The 25373-nt window shown below is 56.5% G+C and overlaps 3 protein-coding genes across 3 annotated transcripts in view; all 3 read left to right on the top strand.

Annotated features, from left to right (window-relative positions):
* FLNC (filamin C) overlaps positions 1-8446 on the top strand; it is a 33261-nt gene extending 24815 nt beyond the window's left edge. The window contains exons 32-48 of the mRNA XM_023753549.1: positions 164-263; positions 771-911; positions 1177-1305; positions 1400-1573; positions 2180-2341; positions 2434-2637; positions 3043-3195; positions 3284-3406; positions 3560-3802; positions 3966-4235; positions 4334-4471; positions 4763-4878; positions 5569-5701; positions 5797-5973; positions 6159-6377; positions 7228-7437; positions 7556-8446. Coding sequence (XP_023609317.1) covers positions 164-263; positions 771-911; positions 1177-1305; positions 1400-1573; positions 2180-2341; positions 2434-2637; positions 3043-3195; positions 3284-3406; positions 3560-3802; positions 3966-4235; positions 4334-4471; positions 4763-4878; positions 5569-5701; positions 5797-5973; positions 6159-6377; positions 7228-7437; positions 7556-7743 — 2880 coding nt within the window. The 3' untranslated portion in view covers positions 7744-8446. The remainder of the gene's footprint in view (positions 1-163; positions 264-770; positions 912-1176; positions 1306-1399; positions 1574-2179; positions 2342-2433; positions 2638-3042; positions 3196-3283; positions 3407-3559; positions 3803-3965; positions 4236-4333; positions 4472-4762; positions 4879-5568; positions 5702-5796; positions 5974-6158; positions 6378-7227; positions 7438-7555) is intronic.
* A 3434-nt stretch (positions 8447-11880) lies between these two features.
* On the top strand, positions 11881-15260 carry ATP6V1F (ATPase H+ transporting V1 subunit F). Its single transcript, XM_006088378.3, has 2 exons — positions 11881-12112; positions 14799-15260. The coding sequence occupies exons 1-2, from the start codon at positions 11955-11957 to the stop codon at positions 14998-15000; spliced, it is 360 nt and encodes a 119-aa protein (XP_006088440.1). The 5' UTR covers positions 11881-11954; the 3' UTR covers positions 15001-15260.
* Positions 15261-15398: 138 nt separating this feature from the next.
* Positions 15399-19545, top strand: LOC106697101. The gene is made up of 2 exons (XM_014455498.2): positions 15399-16233; positions 18179-19545. The coding sequence occupies exons 1-2, from the start codon at positions 15813-15815 to the stop codon at positions 18286-18288; spliced, it is 531 nt and encodes a 176-aa protein (XP_014310984.1). The 5' UTR covers positions 15399-15812; the 3' UTR covers positions 18289-19545.
* Positions 19546-25373: the final 5828 nt, after the last annotated feature.

Genomic DNA, 25373 nt, shown 5'->3' with positions numbered 1-25373 from the left:
GGGCACGGCACCTCTTCTCTTGCAGCTGATGCACCTCTCCTGCCACTCTGGTTTCACCATTAACCATCTTGTTCTTGCCTCACTTTCTCTGACGTCAGTCATGGCTCAGGCCAAACTCCCTAGGTCTCCCCAGCCAATGACTTCTCCCTCTCACCTGCCATAGGCCACAGAGGAGCCAGTGGTGCCCGTGGAGCCAATGGAGTCCATGCTGAGGCCCTTCAACCTGGTCATCCCCTTCACCGTGCAGAAAGGGGAGCTCACAGGTACTGTCCTGGGGTCGGGAGGTACGACGGCTCAGGGAGTGGATACCTTTGTCCAGAAGGGGTCCTCAAACTTTTTAAACAGGGGGCCAGTTCACTGTCCCTCAGACCGTTGCAGGGCCGGACTATAGTTTTAAAAAAAAACTAGTTGGCTGCTAAGCAACAGACAGCGGCGGCAGAAACACCCAGCGGGCCGGATAAATGTTTTCGGCGGGCCGCATGTGGCCCGCGGGCCGTAGTTTGAGGACCCCTGGTCCAGACCCAGACCCTTGTCTTAAGAGATGAAAACTGGGGCCCAGAGGGGGGAGTGAGTTCCCAAGGTCATGTAGCAAGTTGGGCAGAGCTGAAACGCAAACTGAAGGCATCTGCCTCCCGGTTCAGGGTCTATCCCGCTGCCCCAGGCTGGTGCCTAACCTCTAGGGTAGAAGCACAACCACACAGGAACAGGGACAGCAGGGGGTGGTGGTCGGAGAAGCTGAGGTCCCCTACATAACTGGGTCTGCTTGGCAGGGGAGGTGCGGATGCCCTCTGGGAAGACTGCCCGGCCCAACATCACCGACAACAAGGACGGTACCATCACGGTGAGATACGCGCCCACAGAGAAAGGCCTGCACCAGATGGGGATCAAGTATGACGGCAACCACATCCCCGGTGAGTCAGGCTGGGCCGGGCTGGACTGAGAGCACACAGTAACGTCATTCTTGCATGCCTTCTTTCAACAAACATTTATTAAGTGCCTACTGTGTGCAGATACCCTGGGAGGCCCTCGGGAGGCTGATAGCCTGTTGGGAGGCAGACTTGCACTAGTGGCAAAGATGCTCAGTAGGGAGGCTGCTGGATGGTGCTGGGGCCTGAGGTGGGCTCAGGCAGCCACTGTCCTCGCTACTAACCCAGCCCCCTTCTCTGTCCATCCCAGGGAGCCCCCTGCAGTTCTACGTGGATGCCATCAATAGCCGCCATGTCAGTGCCTATGGGCCTGGCCTAAGCCACGGCATGGTCAACAAGCCGGCCACCTTCACCATTGTCACCAAAGATGCTGGGGAAGGTGAGTGGAGCTGCGGGCAGGGGGCTGGGTGGGAGCCAGCCAGGTGCAGGGGTGAGGGCAGGACCTCTGATCTCAGCCCTGCCTTCGCCTACAGGGGGTCTGTCCCTGGCCGTGGAGGGCCCATCCAAGGCAGAGATCACCTGCAAGGACAACAAGGACGGCACCTGCACCGTGTCCTACCTCCCCACAGCACCAGGAGACTACAGCATCATTGTGCGCTTCGACGACAAGCACATCCCAGGGAGCCCCTTCACAGCCAAGATCACAGGTGGGGGACGTGTGGGCACAGACGCCTGACACACACCAGACACACAACAGACATGCAAGCTCAGCATGTTCAAGTCACTGGGGCTTGCAGGTAGCATCCTACAAGGTGGAAGGGGTCATTTTTGGACAAATACAAGGAATTCTATTCTCTATAGCAAGTAAGAAACAGCCAACCACTCCCGTGCTTTAAAACACATCTTCACATTTAGTCTTTGAAGTAATTCTTTTGAGGTTAGGGTATTGATAATCCCTTTTGATAGATGAGGAAACCAGGAAGCCCAGAGAGGTAAGCAACTCGATCAGAGCCACAGAGAGAGTAAAGGGTTTGTGTTGTCTGGTCCGGTGTAGGAAACCACGTGACTCAGGATAAAAATACACAAATTAGGGATTTAACCCATTCAGGGCTGTTGGGGTGCAGGCCCTGTCCATACTCTTTGGCTGCTAATGTCTAAATGAAGACTGAGCTCATCCAGGCCTTGGGCGTCTCCGCATGTGAGGAATCCCCAGTCTGTTGAGTCAGTGGGATGTGCTAGGAGGTCTCCTGAGCCCCATGAAGGCAGGGCCTGCCTGGAGTCACAACTGCCTGACACCCCAACTCCACCACCAGGCGATGACTCCATGAGGACGTCACAGCTGAACGTGGGCACCTCCACGGACGTGTCGCTGAAGATCACCGAGAGTGACCTGAGCCAGCTGACTGCCAGCATCCGTGCCCCCTCAGGCAACGAGGAGCCCTGCCTGCTGAAGCGCCTGCCCAACCGGCACATTGGTCAGTGTGCCGCCATGGAAGGGGCTGCGGGAGGAAGAGGCCTGAGTGGGGCCAGGCCCAGGGCTCCATGTCTGACCCCCACCTCTCCACAGGCATCTCCTTCACCCCCAAGGAGGTTGGGGAGCACGTGGTGAGCGTGCGCAAGAGTGGCAAGCATGTCACCAACAGCCCCTTCAAGATCCTGGTGGGGCCGTCTGAGATCGGGGACGCTAGCAAGGTGCGGGTCTGGGGCAAGGGCCTCTCCGAGGGACACACCTTCCAGGTGGCGGAGTTCATCGTGGACACGCGTAATGCAGGTGCTTGCCCTAGAGACCCCTCCAGTGAGGACTTGTCCTTCTTTCCTGCCCAGCGCCCCCTTGGCCACACCCTCCTCCCTGAACTTCCTGGCTCAGTCGCTGTTGGGATTCATGTTCTGGGACCTAATTAGGGGAAAGTGAATGTCCTCATGTCAGTTCTCTCATGTTTGAGAGAAAGCTCAGCTGTCAGGAGTCTGTCTCCCCCTTGCTTACTGGAACCCAAGCGGCCTCCCTTAGGGAATTTTCCAGACTCTCTGGGTCAGTGCCTGGCTCCCCCTCCCCCACTGCACCATCTTTCCTTAGTGGTGACTACACACCTTGGGTGCCCATTCCAGATGGAGCTTGCAGTTTGGAGAGGGGAGAGCAGAGTAGGGACTGAGGGAGACACGTCTCGTTTCCCACCAGGTTATGGGGGCCTGGGGCTGAGTATTGAAGGCCCTAGCAAGGTGGACATCAACTGTGAGGACATGGAGGACGGCACATGCAAAGTCACCTACTGCCCCACGGAACCCGGCACCTACATCATCAACATCAAGTTTGCAGACAAGCATGTGCCTGGTAAGGCTCTGGGTTGCGGCTGGGTGGTGAGAGGCCAGGAGGCCCATGGCAGGCGGTCTGAGCTGCCTGACCATCTCTCCCCCTACAGGAAGCCCCTTCACGGTGAAGGTCACCGGTGAGGGTCGCATGAAGGAAAGCATCACCCGGCGCAGGCAGGCGCCTTCCATCGCCAGCATCGGCAGCACCTGTGACCTCAACCTCAAGATCCCAGGTGAGGTGTGAGCCCAGAGGAGCCTGGGCAGGGCAGGGCGGGGCAGGGCAGAGTGGTGGGAGGGCCTTTGGGCCTAGAGCAGGGTGGGCAACTTTTTGACTCGAGGGCCACCAATGGGTTCTTAAACTGGACCGGAGCCCATATGTCCCACAGGGAACTGGTTCCAGATGGTGTCTGCCCAGGAGCGCCTGACACGCACCTTCACACGCAGCAGCCACACGTACACCCGCACAGAGCGCACGGAAATCAGCAAGACGCGGGGTGGGGAGACCAAGCGTGAGGTGCGGGTGGAGGAGTCCACCCAAGTCGGTGGAGACCCCTTCCCTGCCGTCTTCGGGGACTTCCTGGGCCGGGAGCGCCTGGGCTCCTTTGGCAGCATCACCAGGCAGCAGGAGGGTGAGCAGGCCTGGGAGGCCGGGCCTTTTGTCCCTGGGGACCAGAGGGGTGTGGCCGGCCAGCCAGGGCTGGTCTGAGTGGAGGAGGGGGTCTTACTGAGGAGGCGGGCAGATCCAGGGCCAGGAGCAGCCCGTGTCGCCCTGACCATCCCCGCCCTCTGCAGGCGAGGCCAGCTCTCAGGACATGACGGCACAGGTGACCAGCCCTTCCGGGAAGATAGAAGCCGCAGAGATCGTCGAGGGGGAAAACAGCGCGTACAGCGTGCGCTTCGTGCCCCAGGAGATGGGGCCCCACACAGTCACCGTCAAGTACCGCGGCCAGCACGTGCCCGGCAGCCCCTTTCAGTTCACTGTGGGGCCACTGGGTGAAGGTGGTGCCCATAAGGTGCGAGCCGGAGGCACTGGGCTGGAGCGAGGAGTGGCCAGCGTGCCAGGTGAGGGGCAGGTGGCTAGGAGGGGAGACGGGGGTAGGGCAGCCGGCAGGATGGGTGATGGTGCTAACGGGCCACTCCTGCCCTGCTTCCATCTCCAGCGGAGTTCAGCATCTGGACCCGAGAAGCAGGCGCCGGGGGCCTGTCCATTGCAGTGGAAGGTCCCAGCAAGGCCGAGATTGCATTTGAGGACCGCAAAGATGGCTCCTGCGGCGTCTCCTATGTTGTCCAAGAACCAGGTGGGTGCCCACGATGGTTGGGGGCTGGGCCTGCCTGACCTCTCAGACTGAGCTTCTGCTCACTGATCAGGCAGATGGTTGGGGCTACAGAACTGACTCTTCCCCTGCACCCCTGGCTCTCCCCGCCCCCGCCCCCCCCCACTTCACCTCCCTCCACCCCACACCCCTGGGAATGCGTGTCTGTCTCCAGAGCTGAGCCCTGACCCAAAAGCCTGTCCTGGGATGAGGTTGGGGTGGCTCCTCCCCTGTTGCCGATTCTGGGGCCTGTGCTGATGAGCTTCCCCTCCCCAGGTGACTATGAGGTCTCCATCAAGTTCAACGATGAGCACATCCCAGACAGCCCCTTTGTGGTGCCCGTGGCCTCCCTGTCGGATGACGCTCGACGCCTCACTGTCACCAGCCTCCAGGTGTGTGTCCGGGGGTAGGGCCCCTCTGCCACCCTGAGAGATGGGCAGGAGTCAAGTGTGGGAGGCCCACATGGCCAGGGCTTTAGCAGCATAGCACTGGCCCGGATGAGCCAGTCAGACAGGCATTCCCTCTCTCCCAGTCTGTTCAGCAGGGGGTTCCAGGCCCTCTTCTAGTTGCCGCTAAGGGTACTTTTCAGGAGCCCCTGTGCCTCTCCTCATGGCTCCCTCTAGAACTGGACTCCATGTCCCACCCCATGGCTCATCTTCACCTTCCGGTTGGCCCACGTCCTCCGGGGAGGGACCTCAGGCTAGTCCAGATCACTCTATTTCATCATCTGAGCTACTGAGTGCTCGCAGTCCACACAGCACTGGCTTCTGTGCCATCAGACCCACTTTAGAGGTCTGGGTCTTACCCCGTCAGCCAGGACAGGGCACATCACCGCTCATCCTCCACTGTGCCCAGCACAGCCAGGTGGCCCCAGCTCCTAGCAGGTGGATCTGAGGACATAGATGCCCCTGCCTCCCATCTCAGCCTTGTTGAGAGCCTCCCTGAGCTGGACCAGCAGCAGGGGCCTGGCTGGGATGGGAGGTGGGAGCCTCTGGACCAGGGCATAGTGAGAGTAGTGCCAGGCTGCGGAGGAGCATGCCAGGCCCTCCCAGGAGTCAGAGCATCCTCTGTGGTCTCTGCAGGAGACGGGGCTCAAGGTGAACCAGCCAGCGTCCTTTGCGGTGCAGCTGAATGGTGCTCGGGGCGTGATCGATGCCAAGGTGCACACGCCCTCAGGGGCGGTGGAGGAGTGCTACGTCTCTGAGCTCGACAGTGGTGAGCCGGCCCTGCCCTTGCTACTCCTGCCAGGCCGGGACCTTCTGGGAAGAAGGGAAGAACAAATGCTCACCCACTAACCCTCTGCCCCACAGACAAGCACACCATCCGCTTCATCCCCCACGAGAATGGTGTCCACTCCATTGATGTCAAGTTCAACGGTGCACACATCCCTGGCAGTCCCTTCAAGATCCGTGTTGGGGAGCAGAGCCAGGCAGGGGACCCCGGCTTGGTGTCAGCCTATGGGCCTGGGCTCGAAGGAGGCACCACAGGTGAGTCGCTGGGGCTGGGGCGGAAGGGTGAATATTGGGGTGCTCAGCCTCTAGTTCCATATTGTCCTGCCCTGACACAGGGGCAGTGCTAATGAGGCCTGTTCTGGGGAGCTTGGGGTGGGGCCCGTCCCAGCTCTGGGCCCCAAGGCCTCCCTGCTTACAGCCTTGCTACCCCTGGCCCCCAGGTGTTTCATCAGAGTTCATCGTCAACACTATGAACGCGGGCTCGGGTGCTTTGTCTGTCACCATTGACGGCCCCTCCAAGGTGCAGCTGGACTGTCGGGAGTGTCCTGAGGGTCACGTGGTCACTTACACTCCCATGGCCCCTGGCAACTACCTCATTGCCATCAAATACGGTGGTCCCCAGCACATTGTGGGCAGCCCCTTCAAGGCCAAAGTCACAGGTGAGTGCTCTGGGTAGGGGAGGTCCCTCCAGCCCAAACTGCAGCCCAGCCCACCCTGGATGGCCCCAATGGCCATTCACATCAGGGTCATAGTCTGCCCCAAACACCACGACAAGATTACCAGGAAGAGGGGCCTGGCTTTACACAGCACACCATTCTCCATATTCTCCATGTGGACTCCTATAGAATCATTGTTAAAAATAGAATCCTTCCTCTTTATTGTTGCCCATCACTGGTTTAATCTCTTCCCTAGGTGGCTCCCGACACAATAACTTTCTTCCCTCCTGGCTTCAAAAAACTTAAGAGCCCAGCTAGCGTGGCTCAGGGGTTGAGTGCCGACCTATGAACCAGGAGGTCATGGTTCCATTCGATTCCTGGTCAGGGCACATGTCTGGGTTGCAGACTAGATCCCCAGTAGGGGGCGTGCAGGAGGCAGCCGATCAGTGATTCTCTCTCATCATTGATGTTTTTGTCTCTCTGTGAAATCAATAAAAACATATATTAAAAAATAAAAATAAATAGAGCTCAGCAAATATTTAGCAAGCTCTCCTTTTGGAAGCTACGTGTTCCTTTTTAGAGCAAGACTCTTACCCTGTGACTTGAGTCCCCAGACAAAGCCTAGAAGGGCAAGGCATAGAGCCACCAGAGGCCCAGACCTCGGGGTACACCTGCCACGGCAACCATAACCCAGCTCCCCTGTAATGGGTTGTTGCTCCTAGGGTGCTACAGCTGAGGAAAGGAGTGTGGCCCATGACCCTGAGTCCCACGGGTGGTCAGTGCCGGCCGCGGGCCTGCTGCCTGGAGAAGAGCAGGCCTCTGAGCTCTCACGGCTATCCCGCTCTGCCCTCAGGTCCCCGGCTGTCTGGAGGCCACAGCCTTCACGAAACATCCACGGTTCTGGTGGAAACGGTGACCAAGTCGTCCTCCAGCCGGGGCTCCAGCTACAGCTCCATCCCCAAGTTCTCCTCGGATGCCAGCAAGGTGGTGACACGGGGCCCCGGGCTGTCCCAGGCCTTTGTGGGCCAGAAGAACTCCTTCACCGTGGACTGCAGCAAAGCAGGCATGCTGGGGGGAAATGGGGGTCTCCCAGCGTGGGCGACGGGGCAGGAGTGGGGGGGCGGGGCTGCTGTGGACAAGGGTCCCTGGTGTGAACCCACCCTTCCTGCCTCCCTCTCCAGGCACCAACATGATGATGGTGGGCGTGCATGGGCCCAAGACCCCCTGTGAGGAGGTATACGTGAAGCACATGGGCAACCGGGTATACAACGTCACCTACACCGTCAAGGAGAAAGGGGACTACATCCTCATCGTCAAGTGGGGCGACGAAAGTGTCCCCGGAAGCCCCTTCAAAGTCAATGTGCCCTGAATCACAGACGTGCCTCCCCCAGCCTCAGCCCTCACCTCTGGCCAGACACACACTCACACACACACACACACACACATGGGTCACACCCAGATGCACACGTGCACAGACACCACAAACACCTGCCTTGAGGTGTGAAATGAATGGCACTGCCTCTCCAGCCCGCTGAGCCCCCAGGGGTTGGAGACCTTGTCTGTCTCAGGACAGTATCCCTCCCCTTGAATGTGACATGAGGGCGGACTGGGGGTTCAGAGAAGCCCTGAGTTTTCTGGTGGGTCTGAGGCCAGTGGGGGAGTACATGTTTGGGGGTGTCTGCATGTGTGAGAGAGGGCACCCTCAAACCTCACTGCTGGCCAGGCCTCCTTGCACTGAGGAGTGCTTCTGGCCGCTCTGGTGGCTACAACCCCAGAGTGTGACGGACTTGGAAAAGAAGCACAATCGTTGGAGAAAAAGGACCCAGAGCCAGCGGCAGCGTTGGCACATGGCCTGGCTTAGGGCGATGTATATCCCAGCCAGGCTTCCTGGGGGACAATTTCTCTCTCTCTCTCTTTTTTTATGGTTGCACAGCTCTGCCCCTCTGCCCCATGGGGGGCCTTTTTTACACACTGCGAGGCCCAGCTTTCTGGGGGACTTTTGCACATGTCATGTGGCTCAGCTGGGAGCCGCTTAGGTGGAAAACTCCAAATAAAGTGCGGCCTATCGCAGAGTCTCGGCTGTTTGTTCCTTGTGCGAGTGCTCTCCACGCTGGCCACCTTCTGGCCCACTGACACGAATTCAGGCCCCAGGGAGGCAGAGACCAGCTGGCTGTCCCCTGGAGGCCTGACCCGGGCCCAGGGGAAAGGCCTGGGGCAGGGGCCACCCTTCTGGGCCATCAATCTGGTGAAGTCTGGGATGTTGGCAGAAAGAACCAGGGATGGGGGAGGGGGTAGTTAAGGATATGGGATCGGTCCTCAGATTCCTGGAGAGCTGGTGGGTGGGAGAGGGAGGTGGACACTGTTCTAGAATACTGTCCTGGGACCGCTGGGAGGCCAACTGCTAACCACCCTGATCTCAAGGATGTTCTCCAAATTAGGACCTTAAAACATGAGCACTGACTCAAACAGGAATGCTCCTCGTCCAGCAGGCAGGCAGAACCATATGCAAAGCCCAGACCTTTACTCCAGCCAGGTCCTCCCCCCTGAACCAGCCTCTTAACTTAGCTCCCCTGACCCACCAGCCTTTCATTGGCCTCCCTGGCCCACAGCCTCTCACCAGCCTCCCTGACCCACCAGCCTCTCACTGGCCTCTCTGGTCCACCCGCCTCTTTGGTAGTCTCCCTGATGCTACCGGCTGCCTCCAACCGGCTCTCCACATTGCAGCCAGAGGGGTCACATTAAAGGGATTATGCCCCTCTGCAATTCAGGGCCCTTCTGCGACTCCCTCCTGCTCCAAGCTAATGTCTATTCTCCCTGACAAGGCCTCCAGGTTCAGGTCCAGCTTCCCTACTCATTCTTTCCAGAAGCCCCCTGACTCAGGCACTGTGCTCATTCCCCACTGCACCCTCCAGCTTCAACCCCTCTTCACAGCCTCTAGTTCCCCAGGCCCCGTGCTGCAGTTTGGGCCTCTGGCAGGAAACAACCTTGCCTCTCCACCCTCTTCATTTTCCTATCCAACAGGAAGCTTTTCTGGACAAGCTCCCAGCACCCATACTCCCTGGGACATGTCTCTAGCTGCATTCACTATTGCTCTGTGGCCACGTATCTACCTTCCCCACCACACTGAGCTCCCCGACCCTGGCAGGTCTGACACAGACAGATGTGATGAATGAATAAGTGAACAAGCATCTGAGTAGCCAGGAGGCAAAGAAGCATTTCACGCAATAGATTCCCCAATTCTTAGACCCATTCCTAGACATTTCAGCACATGCTGGTGGGTCAACTCCAAAGACCCCTCCTCACCTTGTCACTCAGTAGCCTGCCTCCTTGCTCCTCTTTAAGTTTCTTCTTTTCCTTCGCCCTCCCTCATTCACTCTAACCTCTTTCTGTGTGTCTGCCCCCCTGCCTGGGACATTGTCCCCTCTCCTCTCAATCCTGAGGGAACTCCTTGAAGACAGAAATCGTATTTTATCAATCTTGTGTCCGCAGCCTCTTCGAGGCCACATTTGATAAATGCCAGTTGAATGAGGGAGTGTGAGATGAATGTGACCAGCCCAGCTCCATACTTTACCTGATAGACCCACTAAGGTGGGATGTGTTCTCTTAAGGATCCACACACTCCTGGCCATTAAGGGCCAGTTCTGTGCCAGGCACTGAGTCAGATGTTTCCACACACACCGCTTCTCACGCCTAGCTCTCCCTCCGCCTCACCCCCAGATGTGAGAGTGTTCCTGCATGAGTTGCTGTCCTCCTCTTGCGTACTGATGGGTTTATAGACATCCAGCCCAGCTGCTTTCTCTGAGCCACAGTATGGCCCTGGGTGCTGAGCACTTATGGGTTCCATCTCAATCCTATGAGGTGGGCATACTGTTATCTGAAGAAACCAAGGCCCTGAGAATGGTGGTTATGAACCCAAAATCATACTTCTAGGTAGCAGGGCAGAGATTCAAACCAGGTGTTTCCAAATCCCGAGCCTATTACTAAACAAACAACCAGTAGACCAGACCATCTGGATGTTAAGTGCTCTAAACTTCCAAACACCATGCCAGAAGCCTGTTTGTTAAAAGAGTAGAGGAAAGACCTGGTTGGGTGGCTCAGTTGGTTGGAGCATCGTCCCTTACACTAAAGTTGTGGGTTCGATTCCTGGTCAGGGTGCATTTAGAAGGCAACCAATTTAAGTTTTTCTCGCACATCAATGCTTCTCTCTCTGTCCCCCTTCTCTCTAAAAATCAATAAAAACATATCCCCAGGTGAGAATTATAAAAAAGAAAAAGAGGAGGAAAGAGAGGACTTCTCCTCTTCAGCATGTTCATCTCACAAAGTTCACTCAGGAATATTATTCCTATCCATCTAGCTGCACAGGCCAGAAGCCTGGAAGTCCCCTGGGTTTCTCACTCCCCATACACATCCAACCCAAAACCCAGTTTTGTTCATTCTAACTTGAAATATCTCAACTCCATCTGCTTCTCCTCATTCCCTATGATCACTACCCGAGTTCTGGCCACCATCAGCTCTTACCACAATGGTTTCTGCTCCTTCAATCTTGTCTCCACACAGCACGGTCACAAGGCTATCTCTAAAACATATATCTGGTTATATCATTTTCTCACTTGAAATCCTCCAGAGGTTTCAGGATAACTTTGCCCAAATTCTTTTTTAAAAATATATGGTTTTTATTGATTTCAGAGAGGAAGGGAGAGGAAGAGAGATAGAAACATCAATGATGAAAGGGTATCATTGATCGGCTGCCTCCTGCACTCCCCTACTGGGGACCAAGCCTGCAACCCGGGCATGTGCCTTGACCAAAACTGAACCCAGGACCCTTGAGTCCACAGGCCGACGCTCTATCCACTGAGCCAAACCGGCTAGGGCTTGTCCATATTTTTTATCTTCTATTGGAGGCACTAAGCCTTTGCACAGGCTGTTCCTCTTTCCTAGAACACCCTCTTGTAGTAATTTCTATCCCCTTCACCCTAATGGCGACCTTTTGAGAGCCCCCTGCTCCCATGGGTTAGTTGCCTCTGATACTTCTAGGTACTTCTCACATTTTAGCTAATTAACACACTGCTTTGCAATGGCCTGTTCACATTTTAGCCCTTGACCGGAATCGAACCCGGGACCCTTGAGTCCGCAGGCCGACGCTCTATCCACTGAGCCAAACCGTCTAGGCCACACTTTTATTACTTAAACAACCTGTACTCATTGTTAACTATGTGCCCTATGTACACGATGGAGACCCAGACCTTGTCTTGGAGGACAGGAACTGTTTCTTTGGAGATCTCTCGGAGTCTTAACAGCAACAGGCTCCACACTTTTGTTGAACCAACAATCGAACGTCCTTACGTCCTTTGCCAATCCCTGCTGCCGCGCGGACTTCTGGGAATCGTAGTCTCGGGACTCGAGCCCCTCTCTGTGGCGCAGCCGTGGGAGTTCAGGCCGTTTGGCTGCAGATGCGCATGTGCCGGGAGGCGGGGTGGTGGGACTGCGCATGCCTAGAGGGTGCGGCCTGTAGGCGGCGCGCTGTGGAGGCGGGGGCTCGGGGACTCCAGGCTTTCGCGGCTGAGCCGTCTGTCTGCTAGGATGGCCGGGAGGGGGAAGCTCATTGCGGTGATCGGAGATGAGGACACGGTGACCGGCTTCCTGCTGGGCGGCATCGGGGAGCTGAACAAGAACCGCCACCCTAATTTCCTGGTGGTGGAGAAGGATACCACCGTCAATGAGATCGAAGACACGTTCCGGTACGGTGGCCAGCGAGGCCTGAAAGGGAACCTCTGCTGCCCGGGGGGAGCGCGGGGGCGGCCGGGGCCGGCGGCGCGGGGCTTCCCGACCCAGGCCCAAGCTTAGGCCTGAGGGTCAGAGAGATCGGTCCGCCGACCCTTCGGAGTGGAGGCCTCCGCTCCCCAAATTCCCTTTGAGGGGGGCTATGTCGAGGTCACGGGCTCCACCTCACATGACCGTGTGTCACGAAAGGAGGGGAACGGAGCTCGTGACGGACGCCGCCCCTCGGTCCCACCTACCCGCCGAGGTGGCGCTTCCCGGGCCCAGCCCCTCCGCAGGCCTGGCGGGTTCACCCCCAGAGCAGGCTGCGGGCATTGCCAGCGCTCGGCTGGCTGGCGAGTTGACCCCTAAAGGAACCGCACCCCCGGTGAACACCCAGGCGGCCTCGGGCTCGGGCTTGCTTGTATTTTCAGCTCCCTGCAAGGCCGAGGGCATGATGCCCCCTTAGGGGCGAGAAAACGGAAGCTCAGAGATGACAGGCACATGCGAAAGCCACATACATGATGGGGAAGAGACAGGGTAGACCTGTGAGCCCCGCCCAAACCTGTCTGCCTCCTGAGCGGGGTCCACAGCCTGGCTGTGCTGTCCCCCCGGCCTGCCTGGGGGCTTCCCATTGCCCCGAGCGCCGTGGGCAGCATATCAAGTCCCGGGACCCCCCTCTGCAGGTATGTCCCCAACTTCAGGCCGTGTCCCGGGGACCAGAGCTGAGGAGGCCCCTGTGCTTCCCTTCACCCCTTCCCTGGGCCCCTGTCTTGGTTCCCAAGTCCCAGGAGCAAAGCACTCCCACCTGTTTTGCCCTAAACAGCCCAGTCCTGAGCTGCCAGTTGAGACTGGTTCCTGTTGCCTGGGAGTGACCCAAGTTGTCCTGGGAGGACACATTTTGCCTCAGGAACTTGCCATTTTTTTTCCAACCAAAAGGGACCTCAGAGATCAAGTCTAACTTACCCTAGGCCAGTGATGGTGAACCTTTTGAGCTCGGTGTGTCAGCATTTTGAAAAACCCTAACTTCACTCTGGTGCCGTGTCACATATAGAATTTTTTTGATATTTGCAACCATAGTAAAACAAAGACTCATATTTTTGAGATTTATTTTATATATTTAAATGCCATTTAACAAAGAAAAATCAACCAAAAAAATGAGTTCGCGTGTCATCTCTGACACGTGTGTCATAGGTTCGCCATCACTGCCCTAGGGTCTGGCACAGAGTAGGTGCTTAGTCAGTAGTTTTTAAATTTTCTTTATTTTATATATAGATATAGATATCCGAGAGGGAGAGGGAGAGAGACATAGAAACATCAGTGATGAGAGAGAATCATCGATCAACAGCCTCCTGCACACCCCACACTGGGGACCACGCCTGCAACCCCGGGCATGTGCCCAGACTGGGAATCAAACACTGAGCCACGCTGGCCAGGCTATTTTATTTTTTAAAAATATATTTTTATTGTTTTTAGAGAGAGAGGATGAGAGTTGGAGAGAGAGAAACATCCATGAAAGAGAAACATCCATTGGCTGCCTCCTGCACGCCCCCTACTGGGAACATGTGTGACCTCTTGGTGAATGGAACGACACTCAGTCCACTGAGCCACACCGCTTGGTGTAAATCGTTTTTTTAAATTATTAATGTTAAGTTTATTGGGGTAACATTGGTTAATAACATCATAAAAATTTCAGGTGTACAACTTTATAATACAAGTAAATCGTGTTTTTTTTTTGTTGTTTTTTTTTTAAATATATTTTATTGATTTTTTACAGAGAGTAAGGGAAAGGGATAGAGAGTTAGAAACATCGATGAGAGAGAAACATCGATCAGCTGCCTCCTGCACACTCCCTACTGGGGATGTGCCCGCAACCAAGGTACATGCCCTTGACCGGAATCGAACCCGGGACCCTTCAGTCCGCAGGCCGATGCTCTGTCCACTGAGCCAAACCAGTCAGGGCGTAAATCGTTTTAATGGAGAAATTAATGAATGAATAGGTGGGTGATCACAAGAAAGGAAGGTCCCAGTGTCAGGTTCCCTCTGTGTGGAAAGTGTGATTCCTTCATTACTCATCTTCCTCTTACTACTCAGTGTTCCTAGCTCATGCCCAACTTCCCCAATGGTCCATCCCTGCCCGCATCAGCATAGACCTTGAAGCCTTGAGTGGTCTTATCAACCCCCTTTTTAAAAGTTTAATTTGTTTTACTTTGAAAAGTTAATTGTCCATGCGGTTTGCAAATTAATACTTAAAAGGTATACACGTTAAGAAGTCTCATTCTCATCCCTGTTCTTTTCCACCTCATTACCCCTGTGCATACCCACTGAGCTTCTTCCTGCTTTTTCTTTGCGGGCGCAAAGGGGCAGTCACGTCTATTATCCCCTCCCTCTCTTACACAAAGGCAGCACGCGGAATACACTGCACCGAACCTGCATGGCCAGTGCACTTGGGAGCCTTCTCAGCAGGGGAGGCAGAAGCCAGCCCTGACCACCATGACCCTCAGTTTCTGAATGAAATTGATTCTGGGATGAGAGGATGGAGGGTTTAGTGTAGCAACCTTTACCCTTGTCTTCTGTGCTCCCTGGAAGAAGCCCATACCCCCTTGCAGCCGAGCCCACCAACTGGGAGTTGGCTGCCCTGGACTCCCTTCTCATCTCTCCCAACAGGCAGTTTCTAAACCGGGATGACATCGGTATCATCCTCATCAACCAGTACATCGCAGAGATGGTGCGGCATGCGCTTGACGCCCACCAGCGCTCCATTCCGGCCGTTCTTGAGATCCCATCCAAGGAGCACCCCTACGATGCCGCCAAGGACTCCATCTTACGCAGGGCCAGGGGCATGTTCACGGCCGAAGACCTGCGCTAAGGCACTCCCCACTCCCCTGCTACCTCTCCCTGCTTGCCATCAGCCCCTAAGTTTGGAGCCTCTGATTTCCAATTCCCTGCCCCTTCCCACTCCATTGAGAGGCTAAATGAGGTGCTTCCACGTTGCTGGGGCTCTGTCAGTAAAATTAAGGCTGGTTGTTAGGGAACAGGAAACCTGATTGTCTTCTCTCTCCACTACCTCTCCCCTGTGCTGTTACAGTGTCATTGTTGATGTTAAATTAAAATAATGTTCTCTCCAAACCAAGTCTGGATGCCAGAAAGGATACACGTGGGATGATGCTCTTGGAGGGATTAGATGGGCAGGGCTGGAAAAGGTTCTGCCAGAGATCAAAGCAGAGAGAAGTTGGGTAAGGAAGGTTGTGCCAGGAGGCCATAACTCAAAGACTGGTCCTCTGAATCAAAGACGACCAGCTCTGGCAGGGAGGATGGGAGGAGACGAGCCCAGACCCCTGGCTCCCCAACTTCAGTCTGTATTGGCTGGGGGGACCTGACCCAAGGGCTGGAAGCAGAAAGCACAGGAGACCTGGAAGCCTGGGATGCTAGCCTGGGCCTGGGTCCTGCAAAAGGTTTGGGGATCAAGGCTCTTAGCCAGTGGGCCTGGCCCGAGGCTGCCCCAGGGAGCGAGGCATGTGAGGTCTGCTGAGGGCATGGCAAGTAGAACCCTGGCCCTGTGTGAGGTGAGGCTTGGTTGCCTGGTGACTGTCCCGGGCCAGCCACCTGCTGTCAAAAGGACTCTGTTTGCTGTGCTCTCCCCTCAGCTGCACTCACCCTGGTACCTCTCCTCTTGCCACCATGTCGCGGCGACTCAACATAGATTCTGTGCAGCAGAACTTCTGGAAGGAGGAACTTACGAGGGAGCAGAAGTTGCGGTGTGAATGGCACCTCAAGTATGGGTCGATGGTGAAGGCCAAGCAGAAGGCTATGGCTGCAAACCGTCTACCCCTCAAACTGCCCACCCTGTATCCCCAAACCCCACCCTCACTCCCACCTGCCCCCAAAGCAGTCCCTTCCAGAGTCCCCTCCCCTGCCCTGGAGGCTCCTCAGCAGGCAGAAATGTACCCAGTACTGCCTGCCACTCGGGCCCTGCTGTATGAAGGCATCTCCCACGACTCCCAGGGGCGTTGGTGCTATCTCAACACCCGAAAACTGGACGTGCCAGAGAAGCGCTACCTCTTCCCCATCACCACCAACTTCACATATGGCTGGCAGCTGGGTGAGCCACAACCTTCTGGAAATTCCCTCATGAGCAGGCACCTGTCGGGAGCCAGGCAGCGTGCTGGGCACTAGGCACATGGACACTCCTTTCTGGGGCGTCCACTAAAGCACGAAAATGAGCAGGAGGTGGTCCGGGTGGGACCAGGGAGTGACGGGGTGTGTGCTGCTTTAGATGGGATTGTGAGGAAATGCCTGACTGGGCGCCTAAATGACAAAGAGGAGTTTGGGATGTATTCCAAGTGTGAGGGGAAGTCAGTGGAGGGTTTTAAGCAGGTAAGTGCATTGATTTATTTGTAAAAATCACTCTTTTTTTTTAAAAAAATACATTTTATTGATTTTTTACAGAGAGGAAGGGAGAGAGATAGAGAGTTAGAAACATCGATGAGAAAGAAACATCGATCAGCTGCCTCCTGCACATCTCCTACTGGGGGTGTGCCCGCAACCCAGGTACATGCCCTTGACCGGAATTGAACCTGGGACCCCCCAGTCCGCAAGCCGACGCTCTATCCACTGAGCCAAACCGGTTTCGGCTAAAAATCACTCTTAACTGTATGCAATGGCTTTTCCAGGGGAAGCGTAGATTGGCAGATGAGTTAGGCAGCTACTTTGAGCTTTCCTGGCAAGAGATGATAGCTTGGGCCAGGGCAGTTAGCAGAACTGAAATATATTCAGTTTTGGAGGAAGAATACATGAAACTTTCTGATGGATTGAATGAGAGAAAAGAATGCACTGATGACAGCCAGGTGTTTGGCTGAAGTCGCTGTGACGGAAGACTAGGAGAGGAGCAGGACTGGAGGGTGTGTGAAGACAGGTCAGCGCTGGCCATGTGCTGGAGGTCAGTGAGGCTGGGTGTGGGAGTTGTCCTCTGGAGCCAGGTGAGAGCTGAAGATGTGAATTTGGAGTCATCAGAAAATAGGTGCTCTTTAAAACCCTGAGATGGGTTGAGCTCACCCAGGGAACTCCAGATTCTGGGGTCTGACAGGAGGAGAGGCAGGGGGCACAGGGGGAGGGAGATGGTGTGGGTGTCCCTCTGCACTGAGTCCACTTTTTCCTGGAGGCTGAGTCAAGGTCATCAGTGGGGGGAGAGGAGCGGAGGTTGTGATGTAGTTTGAAATGAAGAGTTAAGGTGTGGGAAAGGAGCATGCCAGGGGGTGGTGCGGGATTGCTGGGTGATGCTGTGTCCCTTTGCTCTCTGCGGTCATGAGTTTCAAATGAACTAAGTTATGTGTCTCCAGCTGCTCTAGTGCCTGAGCAGAACAGGGGATGGTTGGTTGGGGATACACACCGTTTAAAGTTTGCCTAAAAAGTCTCCCCCCTTTCCCCAGAGCCCTAAAAGGGAAGTAAAGGGAGCAGTTTTCCAACCAGCGCAGGAGGTAGAAAAAAGCCCCAGCTTCCCCAGAGAAGTCTAGCTTTGTCCCTGTGAGCAGGGCGGGGTCCTGCCACCCTTTTCCTGGAGGATCCTGAGGCTGGGGGCAATGAGAGCACACAGCGGAATGGCATTCTGCCATCACTGCTGATCCGCCACCAGCCCACTCCATTTCCCCATAGCCCCCACTCAGAAGCACTATTTATTTATTTATAATATATTTTTATTGACTTCAGAGAGGAAGGGAGGGGGAAAGAGAAACATCAGTGATGAGAGAGAATCATTGATTGGTTGCTTCTTGCACCCCCCCCCCCCCCCACACACACACACACAGGGGATCGAGCACACAACCCAGGCATGTGCCCTTGACTGGAATCGAACCTGGGATCCTTCAGTCCACAGGCCGACACTTTACCCACTGAGCCTACCCGGCTAGGGCCGAAGCACTTTTTATTTATTCACGCTTACAGAGTGGATACAATAAGGTCAGATTCCTAAGGCTGGGTAGGCAGAGCTGCCATGTTCTGCGAGTTCCTTTCCCTGGAACCCATTCCTGGCCTCTGACATCTTTTCCCAGGCCCCACACCGAAGCAAGAAATGGCCTCCACCAAGATGTGCCGCGTTGACTCGTTCTTCCGCAAGAACGGGGCCTTCTCATCCCTTGACCCCCGGGACCTGGTCCTCTGACCGGGCCAGGCAGTGTGCTTGGGGCTGGAGGAAGTCACGCGCCACCTGGTGGTGTGTGAGTCTGGCTCTCCCGGGCTCTGAGGCTGCGTTCTGGGCCTTTCTGAAACTACCTCTGATCTGCAGGTTGCCCTCTTGTTTTTCCTTCTCCTCCACCTCTTTCATCGTCCCTTTGAAGGCTCAGCAGTGGTTAGAGGGGGTGAGCGCTACCCTCCGGGCGCAGGCTCCTCAGCGCCAGGGGGGCAGAGTAGCTGCTGGAAGTTCTGTGTTCCTGGGGGGAGAGTGGCCTGTTACCCCAGATGCCCGGGAAAGGGGACCGCCACCACCCCACCCACAAGCCTCTCCCTGCCCCCCTCACCTGGCTCCGAGGGCCCGCTGCACCTGTTCCAGCTGCACCCGCAGGGCACGCCGCTGCCCGCCTTGTCCTGTGTGGTGCCAAGCGCTAAGCGCCCTGTATCCCAGCCCACGGCTCGATGGAGCCAGCAGGGCGCAGCACCAGGTCAGACCCGCTGTCATTACCCTGCCCCCATCGCCATCCCCCAGCTGTGTGGGTGGCAGCTCCAGGGCACTTCGAAGGGACCCAGGTGGGCCCCCACCCCCCTATCCCTGTCTTCTCCCGGGGATCTTGCCTGTGGTGGGAGCTGAGCTGGACGGGGTGGAGGCCCCAGAGGGGTGCACCCGGCAGTGGCGGTTCCCGGCGATGAGGACCTGGAGGGAGAGCCGTCACCGGCGGTGGCCGCCTTCCGTGCCCAGCCCATCAGCGGGCCCTCCCGCGCAGGATGTACCCAGAGCCGCTGCTGCTCGCGGTCCTGCTGCAGCCAGTGCCTGGCCGCTCTGTGCCGCGCCAGCAGCCGCTGCAGGGCCGTCTCCTGCTGCGTCTCCTGCTGCGCCGCGCTCACGCCCGCCCAAGCCTTTTCCCTGCCCTGCGGTCTGGGACACGCGGCCTTCGAGGCCTTGGGGGCCGGAGCAGCGCTCCTCCGCCCCTCGAGGGTGCCCGGGTACCTCGCCTCGCCCACTGGTTTCTCTGCTGGGCAGGGTCCCCCTGCCGGATCCTGCAGCCCAGGGTACCCCGGGAGGGCTGTGGGGCGCTCCTGCTGCTCAGAGCCCGCGGAGCTCCGCGCTCCTGGGCCCGGGCGAAGGGGAGCCAGCGCCCCCTGCCGGCCGGCCCCCTGCTGCCCCAGGGCCACCGCGGATTCTAGTCTCTGGCTGTGGGTCTTGTCCTGCGTCAGCTTGGTGCTCCTTCCCCGGGGCCTGGGCGCTCCCTTCTGGGAGCTCCCTTCCCCCAGCTGCGGCCTCTGTCCTGCCGGAGACCTGCAGGCGTCCTTCCCTCGAAATCCCTCGGAAAGTCTTCCTCCTGGGCCTGTGCGGGCGCCTCGCCCTTGAGCCACCTCCAGGCTGGTGGAGGTTGGCTCCGCTCCAGAATGTGGAAGGCTCTACTCCCCCTCTGGAGGCCCTCTTTCCTCAGGCACTCTGGCTGTTTCTTTCTTCATCTTGAAGAGCATCTTCTCACCCCGAGGGTCTCCCCCCAGACCCACAGAGATCTCTTGTTTCAGAGCCGGAGTAGCCTCCCCACTCTGACCCTGGTTTGCCTTCTCTCTCTGACTCTGAGGAACTTCTTGTGCTCCCCGTGGGGGGCTCCCCGTCCCTGATCCTGAGGGTCCCCCTCTCTCCGACTCTGAGGAATCGGAGTTTCTGAAGTTCCGCTCTGTCCTGGTCCAAGCCCCAGCCCAGCCCCTGGGGGGATCCTGGGATAGTGGCAGGCCCTGGGAAGGCAGGCCTGAGGGCCCGCAGCCTTCCAGATGATGGTGGAAGGGGGCCTGGGTGGTGGGCTCTGCTGGGCCCTCTCTTCCTTCTGGACCAGATTCAGGGAAGGAAGCACTTTGTCCTAGGCTGTGAGGGAATCCCTGTGCCAGGGCCACCTCCACCCCTCCCCCAGAGGAGCCTGGAGACCCCAGTGGCTGCTCCGGTGGCCTCCCTTCCATATGGCCCTTGCCTGACTCCTGCATTTGTTAACCCGTGTTATGTAGTGTAAACGGTGCTTCAGCAATGGTCCCGTCCACCTCGCTACAGGAAGTCCCCCTGCCTCACCCCAGCAGCCTCTTCCACGGCAGAACCCACCCCTGCCGCCCCCAATCTGAGAGGGCCCTTGCCCAGGACCCTCTGACCCCTTCACCTTGAATTCTGAGTTTCCTGGTTCCCCAAAGCTACTGCTGGTGGTGGGGTCCAGCTCTCGTAAGCAACCTGAGAGAGAAAGATTGATGTAAGGAGCCCTCTGCACATGTCCCAGCCCCTCACACACATCCCACCTGGACTGGAGCCAAGAAGCCTAGGGAATCCCCGGCAGATAAAGGGAGGGGGCGCCCAGATAGCTGGTGTTTGAACTTCAGAGCTCTCGTAGTTCATTGTTCCACCTGTATTTACACAGCCTACTATGTGCCTGCTTGTCAGGTTTCCCCGCCTACAGCCGACCGCATCTTTCTTATCTTCCCCTCCAAGCCAGACCATCTCCCTGGAACCCCACACCCTCTTCCTCCACCACAGGATGCCTTGGAGCAGGAAGGGCCTCGTTAGGACACCCCTACTTTGTCCTGATGGGCCCATCCAGGCCCATAAAAAAACCACTGCATGTACCCCTGTTAGCTCTTTTTTTGGTTTCTGACAGCAAAATCAGACAAAATTCAAGAATTGAAATCTTAGGCCAGAGCCGAGCCTCAAAACTGCAAGTCTGCATAATCAACAAAAGGAATCTAAAAAGGGAGATGAGAGGTCGCTGCTCCCTTGCAGCTGTGGAGGGAGGCAAGTCGCTCAGTATCCTTAAAACTAGTTTTAAAAAACTTGATTTCATAAGGTCTTAAAGTGGGACCCTTCTCAAGAACATCCCATCTTTATGCAATATGGATGTGGGGATATTCATAACTGTAACCGAAAGAGAATGTTTGTTCTCTGTGAAAATAAATCTGTCTTTTGACGAGTTTCTGAGCACAGGGGTCCGATAAGACTCCCACACCTTCAGAAATTATTGCATAAACTGTGAAAATAGCCTCCAGCCCCTTCCTCTGAATATAATTGTAAAAATTTCTCTATCAATTAGACAATAGTCATTGGCACTTTCTTCCTCTCAAACATATGAAAGAACAATTAAAAGCTGCCCTGTCTGCTTGATCATGGTCCCATTTACCGAAAGGTCACTATTCGAATCCCAGTCAGGGCACATGCCCAGGTTGCGGGCTCGATCCACAGTAGGGGGTGTGCAGGAGGCAGCTGATCAATATTTCTTTCTCTCTCTGTCTCTCTGTCTCTCTCTCCCTCTTCCTCTCCTTCTCCCTCTCCCTCTCTCTAAAATCAATAAAAGCAAATTTAAAATGCTTATGGGTTTGCTGGGCTTATTATTTAACAAATCCTTTGAGAGTCTGTCTTGTTTAAACTAACAGGTCCAGGGCTCACAGCATCTATCTCACTGATTCTAATCCCCTGTTCATGGTCACACTCGCTCACTAGGCTGTGCTCTCCTCAGAGACAAGGACCAAGTGATGGGGCAAGACTTTCATGTACTTGGCGTATCCCCAGTGTCTAGCATAGGGTGGCCCACAGGCTATTCCATTCCCTCCTCCCCGAGCAGCCATGGACAGACATTGCCCACCTCTCTCCCCTGAGCTCCAAATTAGTTTCAAAATCCCCCTGGACACAGTGCCTGAGACAGCTGCTACAAATCAAGGGGAATTGGCACATAAAATAAAACCTACTTGCCGTTCTTGGGTGCCCCGACACCCAACTAAGAGCTATGAGATGAGGAATGAGTGAGGAGTGGACTGCCTCCCCCAGTGCATTCTGGCCCCCTCAGCCCAGGGCCCTGCTGCCTGGATGCCGACCCCTCCTGTCAACATCCCGGGTGTGGGCTCTGCAGGCACGCCAGGGCTCTCCCACCTGGGTCTGTGGCACTCCCGGCTTCCCCCAGATCTGGGGCTCATGATGGGTCTGCAGCCAGCCCCCTGTAAGTGTGCAAAAGCTGCCTCAGCTGCACCTCTTGCGTCTGGGCTCTGGAAGGGGAGGGGCAGCCTGTCTGCCAGTCTCCCCACCCCCAGCAGCTGCTGAGCCTTCCCACCCAACATTCAAACACCATGCGGGGTGACCTGCCCCAGCCCCTGTACCCACCACTGGATCCTGGGAGCTGGACCTGGGGGTTACCCTTCCCAGGGGCTGTGGGCAACCATATGGGTGCAACTGAGCGAGAGCCCCAGGAGGACCATGTGTGTGAGGAGGGGTGCTGGGCGGGGCTGTGGAAGGAGACCAGGGAAAGGGCCAGTGTTCGGTCTCTTTATGTGGCAACACCCAGTGCACAGATTCCCTGGGAGAAAGACTCACCCCTCCAGGAACTGGTGGTTCTGGCTCAGGGTGTCCCCAGCCTGGTGTGAGGAGCACAGCCTGGAACACTGGAAGGATTAGGGGGCCTTGTCCCCAGGACACCAGATGGTAGGCAGCCTCTAAAACGCCCCTGAGATGCCCCCTTCTGGCATCCATGCCCTTGGATGACGCCCTCCCCTACCCCTCCAGGTGCAGGAGCTTGGAAAGGGGTCCCTCCTGCCCATGGGAGCCCTCAAATGAGCCTGCAGTCCTGGCCGGCAGGTGGTCTGGACAGGTCATTGGACACACCCTCCTGCTCTCGCCTGGGAGGCCTCGGCCCAGACCCGGCTGCCAACCTGCCCGAAGGGCCTCGGCAGTTGGTGGCTGAGCTGGACCGGAGACGGCCGTCGCTCCCAGTCACCACAGCACCCGCTTCCTGGAGGGAGGGCTGCGGAGGGGCCCTCAGTGTGCCGCTCGGGGCCTTGCCAGCCTGCTCTCCTCCCACGCTGCAGCCATGTCTAAGCTTCTGGGCATCACCACGCAGTGGACTGACCAAGATGGGTGTTGGCTGTGGGATGGTAGCAGCCGGCACAGGACGAGCAGGCCCATGCTGCGGGCACAGTGCCACGCCCTCCTCATGGATGAGCTCCCGGTGCTCCCAGCAGCCCTCTGAGAAGGATGTTCTCTTCCTCGTCGTGTGGCTGAAGGAATAGAGGCTACAGCCCCACCGTGTCGGAACAGAGATCTGAACCGGATCCATCTGTCTCCAAAGCCCAAGCTCCTCCCACTCCTCACCACTACGACTGCCCCAGTGACCCCCCTGCCTCAGCCAAGCCCCACTCACCCCACTCATCAGCTGCTCTGAGTCCCCACACACCCTACCACGGGCCTCGCTGCGCTGGCTCCTCGCTGGACACTGGGCCTGGTCCCTCAGACCACAGAACTGGGCCCGGGGAGGCCAGAAGAGGCCCAGCCCCACCCCAGTCAGCAGCTCCAAGTCCCACAGGAGCCGCAAAAAGATGGGGTGCCAGAATGTGAGAGGGTACCCACCCTGACTCTGCCACACCCCCAGGCAGCCCCTCCCTGCTCCTGGGCCCGCCGGCTCCATGCACCTGGGGAGGTAAGGTTGGGTCAGGCCCCACAGAGGCCCTGTCCCCTCAGAGGCAGTGCCCTGCCTCCCTCACCTGCCGAAGTGCAGCCCAGAGCTGGCCCAGGCCTGCAGGGCATCGGAACAGGTGCTGGTACAGAGCCAAGACCTGCTTGGGGCTGCAAGGGAGCCTTAGGCCCCCAGGTGTAGCTGCCTGCACCATGGAGTAGGGGTCTGAGCAGATGTCCCCTCCCCCTCTCCCAGTGCCACTAGAGACTGGAGATGGACAAACAGGAGCTGCTCACAGGAGCCAGAGACAAAGCCCCTGAGCGCAATAATGCAGGACCCTGATATCTGAGCCTCGGCCTGGGCCCACCAAGTCTCCTGGAGCTCTGACTCCGAGAAAGGTTTCTGGGTCATGGAGGTGGCGGTGTAGGGTCAGGAGTGTGACCCTTCCAGAGACAGGTGTGTGCATGTGCTTGTTTGCATCCCAAACGAGAACCTGTTTTACATCCACATACTTACATGTACATATGAAGCTGCATTACATAGGCACCTCACATGCTCCACATGGGCAGCAGCTACCAACAGCCAGGACACAACTGCTCCACACTTGTGACCTTTCCTCACAGCAACTTGATGAAGTAGGCCAGTGATGGCGAACCTTTTGAGCTCGGCATGTCAGCATTTTGAAAAACCCTAACTTAACTCTGGTGCCGTGTCACATATAGAAATTTTTTTATATTTGCAACCATAGTAAAACAAAGATTTATATTTTTGATATTTATTTTATATATTTAAATGCCATTTAACAAAGAAAAATCAACCAAAAAATGAGTTCGCGTGTCACCTCTGACACATGTGTCATAGGTTCGCCATCACTGAAGTAGGTGCTATCATTCTCACCCCCATTTTACAGGTCAGAACACTGGGCCCCAGAAGTAAGCTGCCCTAACCAGCAGGTGGCACTGTCTCCCTCAGCTGGAGATGGTGGCGGAGATAAACAGGCTCTGGGAAAACGTGGCCCCTGAGCGTGAGCCAGCACAGGCAGGACAACGTGAGGGGCAGGCCATGGCGCGTGCTTCCCTAGCGCTGGCTCCAAGCTGTCCCCATGCAGAGCGCTGTTCATTCTGCTTGTTCCTTGCAATACGTCAGATGAGGACACAGCCTGCATAAGCTATAACTAGGGGAGGGAATGAAGACACGAGATGCTGTGATCTTCGCCGTCTCTGCTGCTGCTCTAACCACTCCACGAGGGCAGGGAGCCCAGAGAGCAGCCTGGCAGAAGCAGCTGAGCAAGCAGACAGGTGACCTCAATCCAGCCCAACACGCTCCCCTCCTCCTGCTGAAATATTAGGGACCCAGCAATGAGAGCAGGGCCCCCTTTAGCCAAGGTCCCTAACACACCGAGGTCATATAGCCAGTAGGAGGTAAAGAGAATTCAAGATAGAGTTCACTTTTAAAAGATGTTTCCCTTTTCAAAGAAATAGAGTTTTTCTATTTCAAAGCCCATGTTCTTTCCCCTACAAGGATGTCTTCAGAAATTGCACGTGTGTCCCGGACCCACAGGCCCATCAGGGTGGGCGTGGCTGTGGATGCACACAGGTATACACGCTTGTTGGGGGGGTGGGGTCTGTGCACTTGTATCTGTGTCTGTATT

This window comes from Myotis lucifugus, unplaced genomic scaffold (genome assembly GCF_000147115.1).
Source record: "Myotis lucifugus unplaced genomic scaffold, Myoluc2.0 scaffold_46, whole genome shotgun sequence".
NCBI classification, from domain to species: domain Eukaryota; kingdom Metazoa; phylum Chordata; class Mammalia; order Chiroptera; family Vespertilionidae; genus Myotis; species Myotis lucifugus.
Note: the sequence above shows the minus strand (reverse complement) of the source record. Positions and strands in the feature narration are given on the sequence as shown.

Excerpts from the sequence above, each read along its gene's own strand:
- ATP6V1F (XM_006088378.3), top strand. The coding sequence starts at position 11,955 with ATGGCCGGGAGGGGGAAGCTCATTGCGGTGATCGGAGATGAGGACACG. Across the intron at positions 12,113-14,798 it reads GAGATCGAAGACACGTTCCG|GCAGTTTCTAAACCGGGATG; the intron begins GTACGGTGGCCA and ends CTCTCCCAACAG.
- LOC106697101 (XM_014455498.2), top strand. The coding sequence starts at position 15,813 with ATGTCGCGGCGACTCAACATAGATTCTGTGCAGCAGAACTTCTGGAAG. Across the intron at positions 16,234-18,178 it reads CACATATGGCTGGCAGCTGG|GCCCCACACCGAAGCAAGAA; the intron begins GTGAGCCACAAC and ends ATCTTTTCCCAG.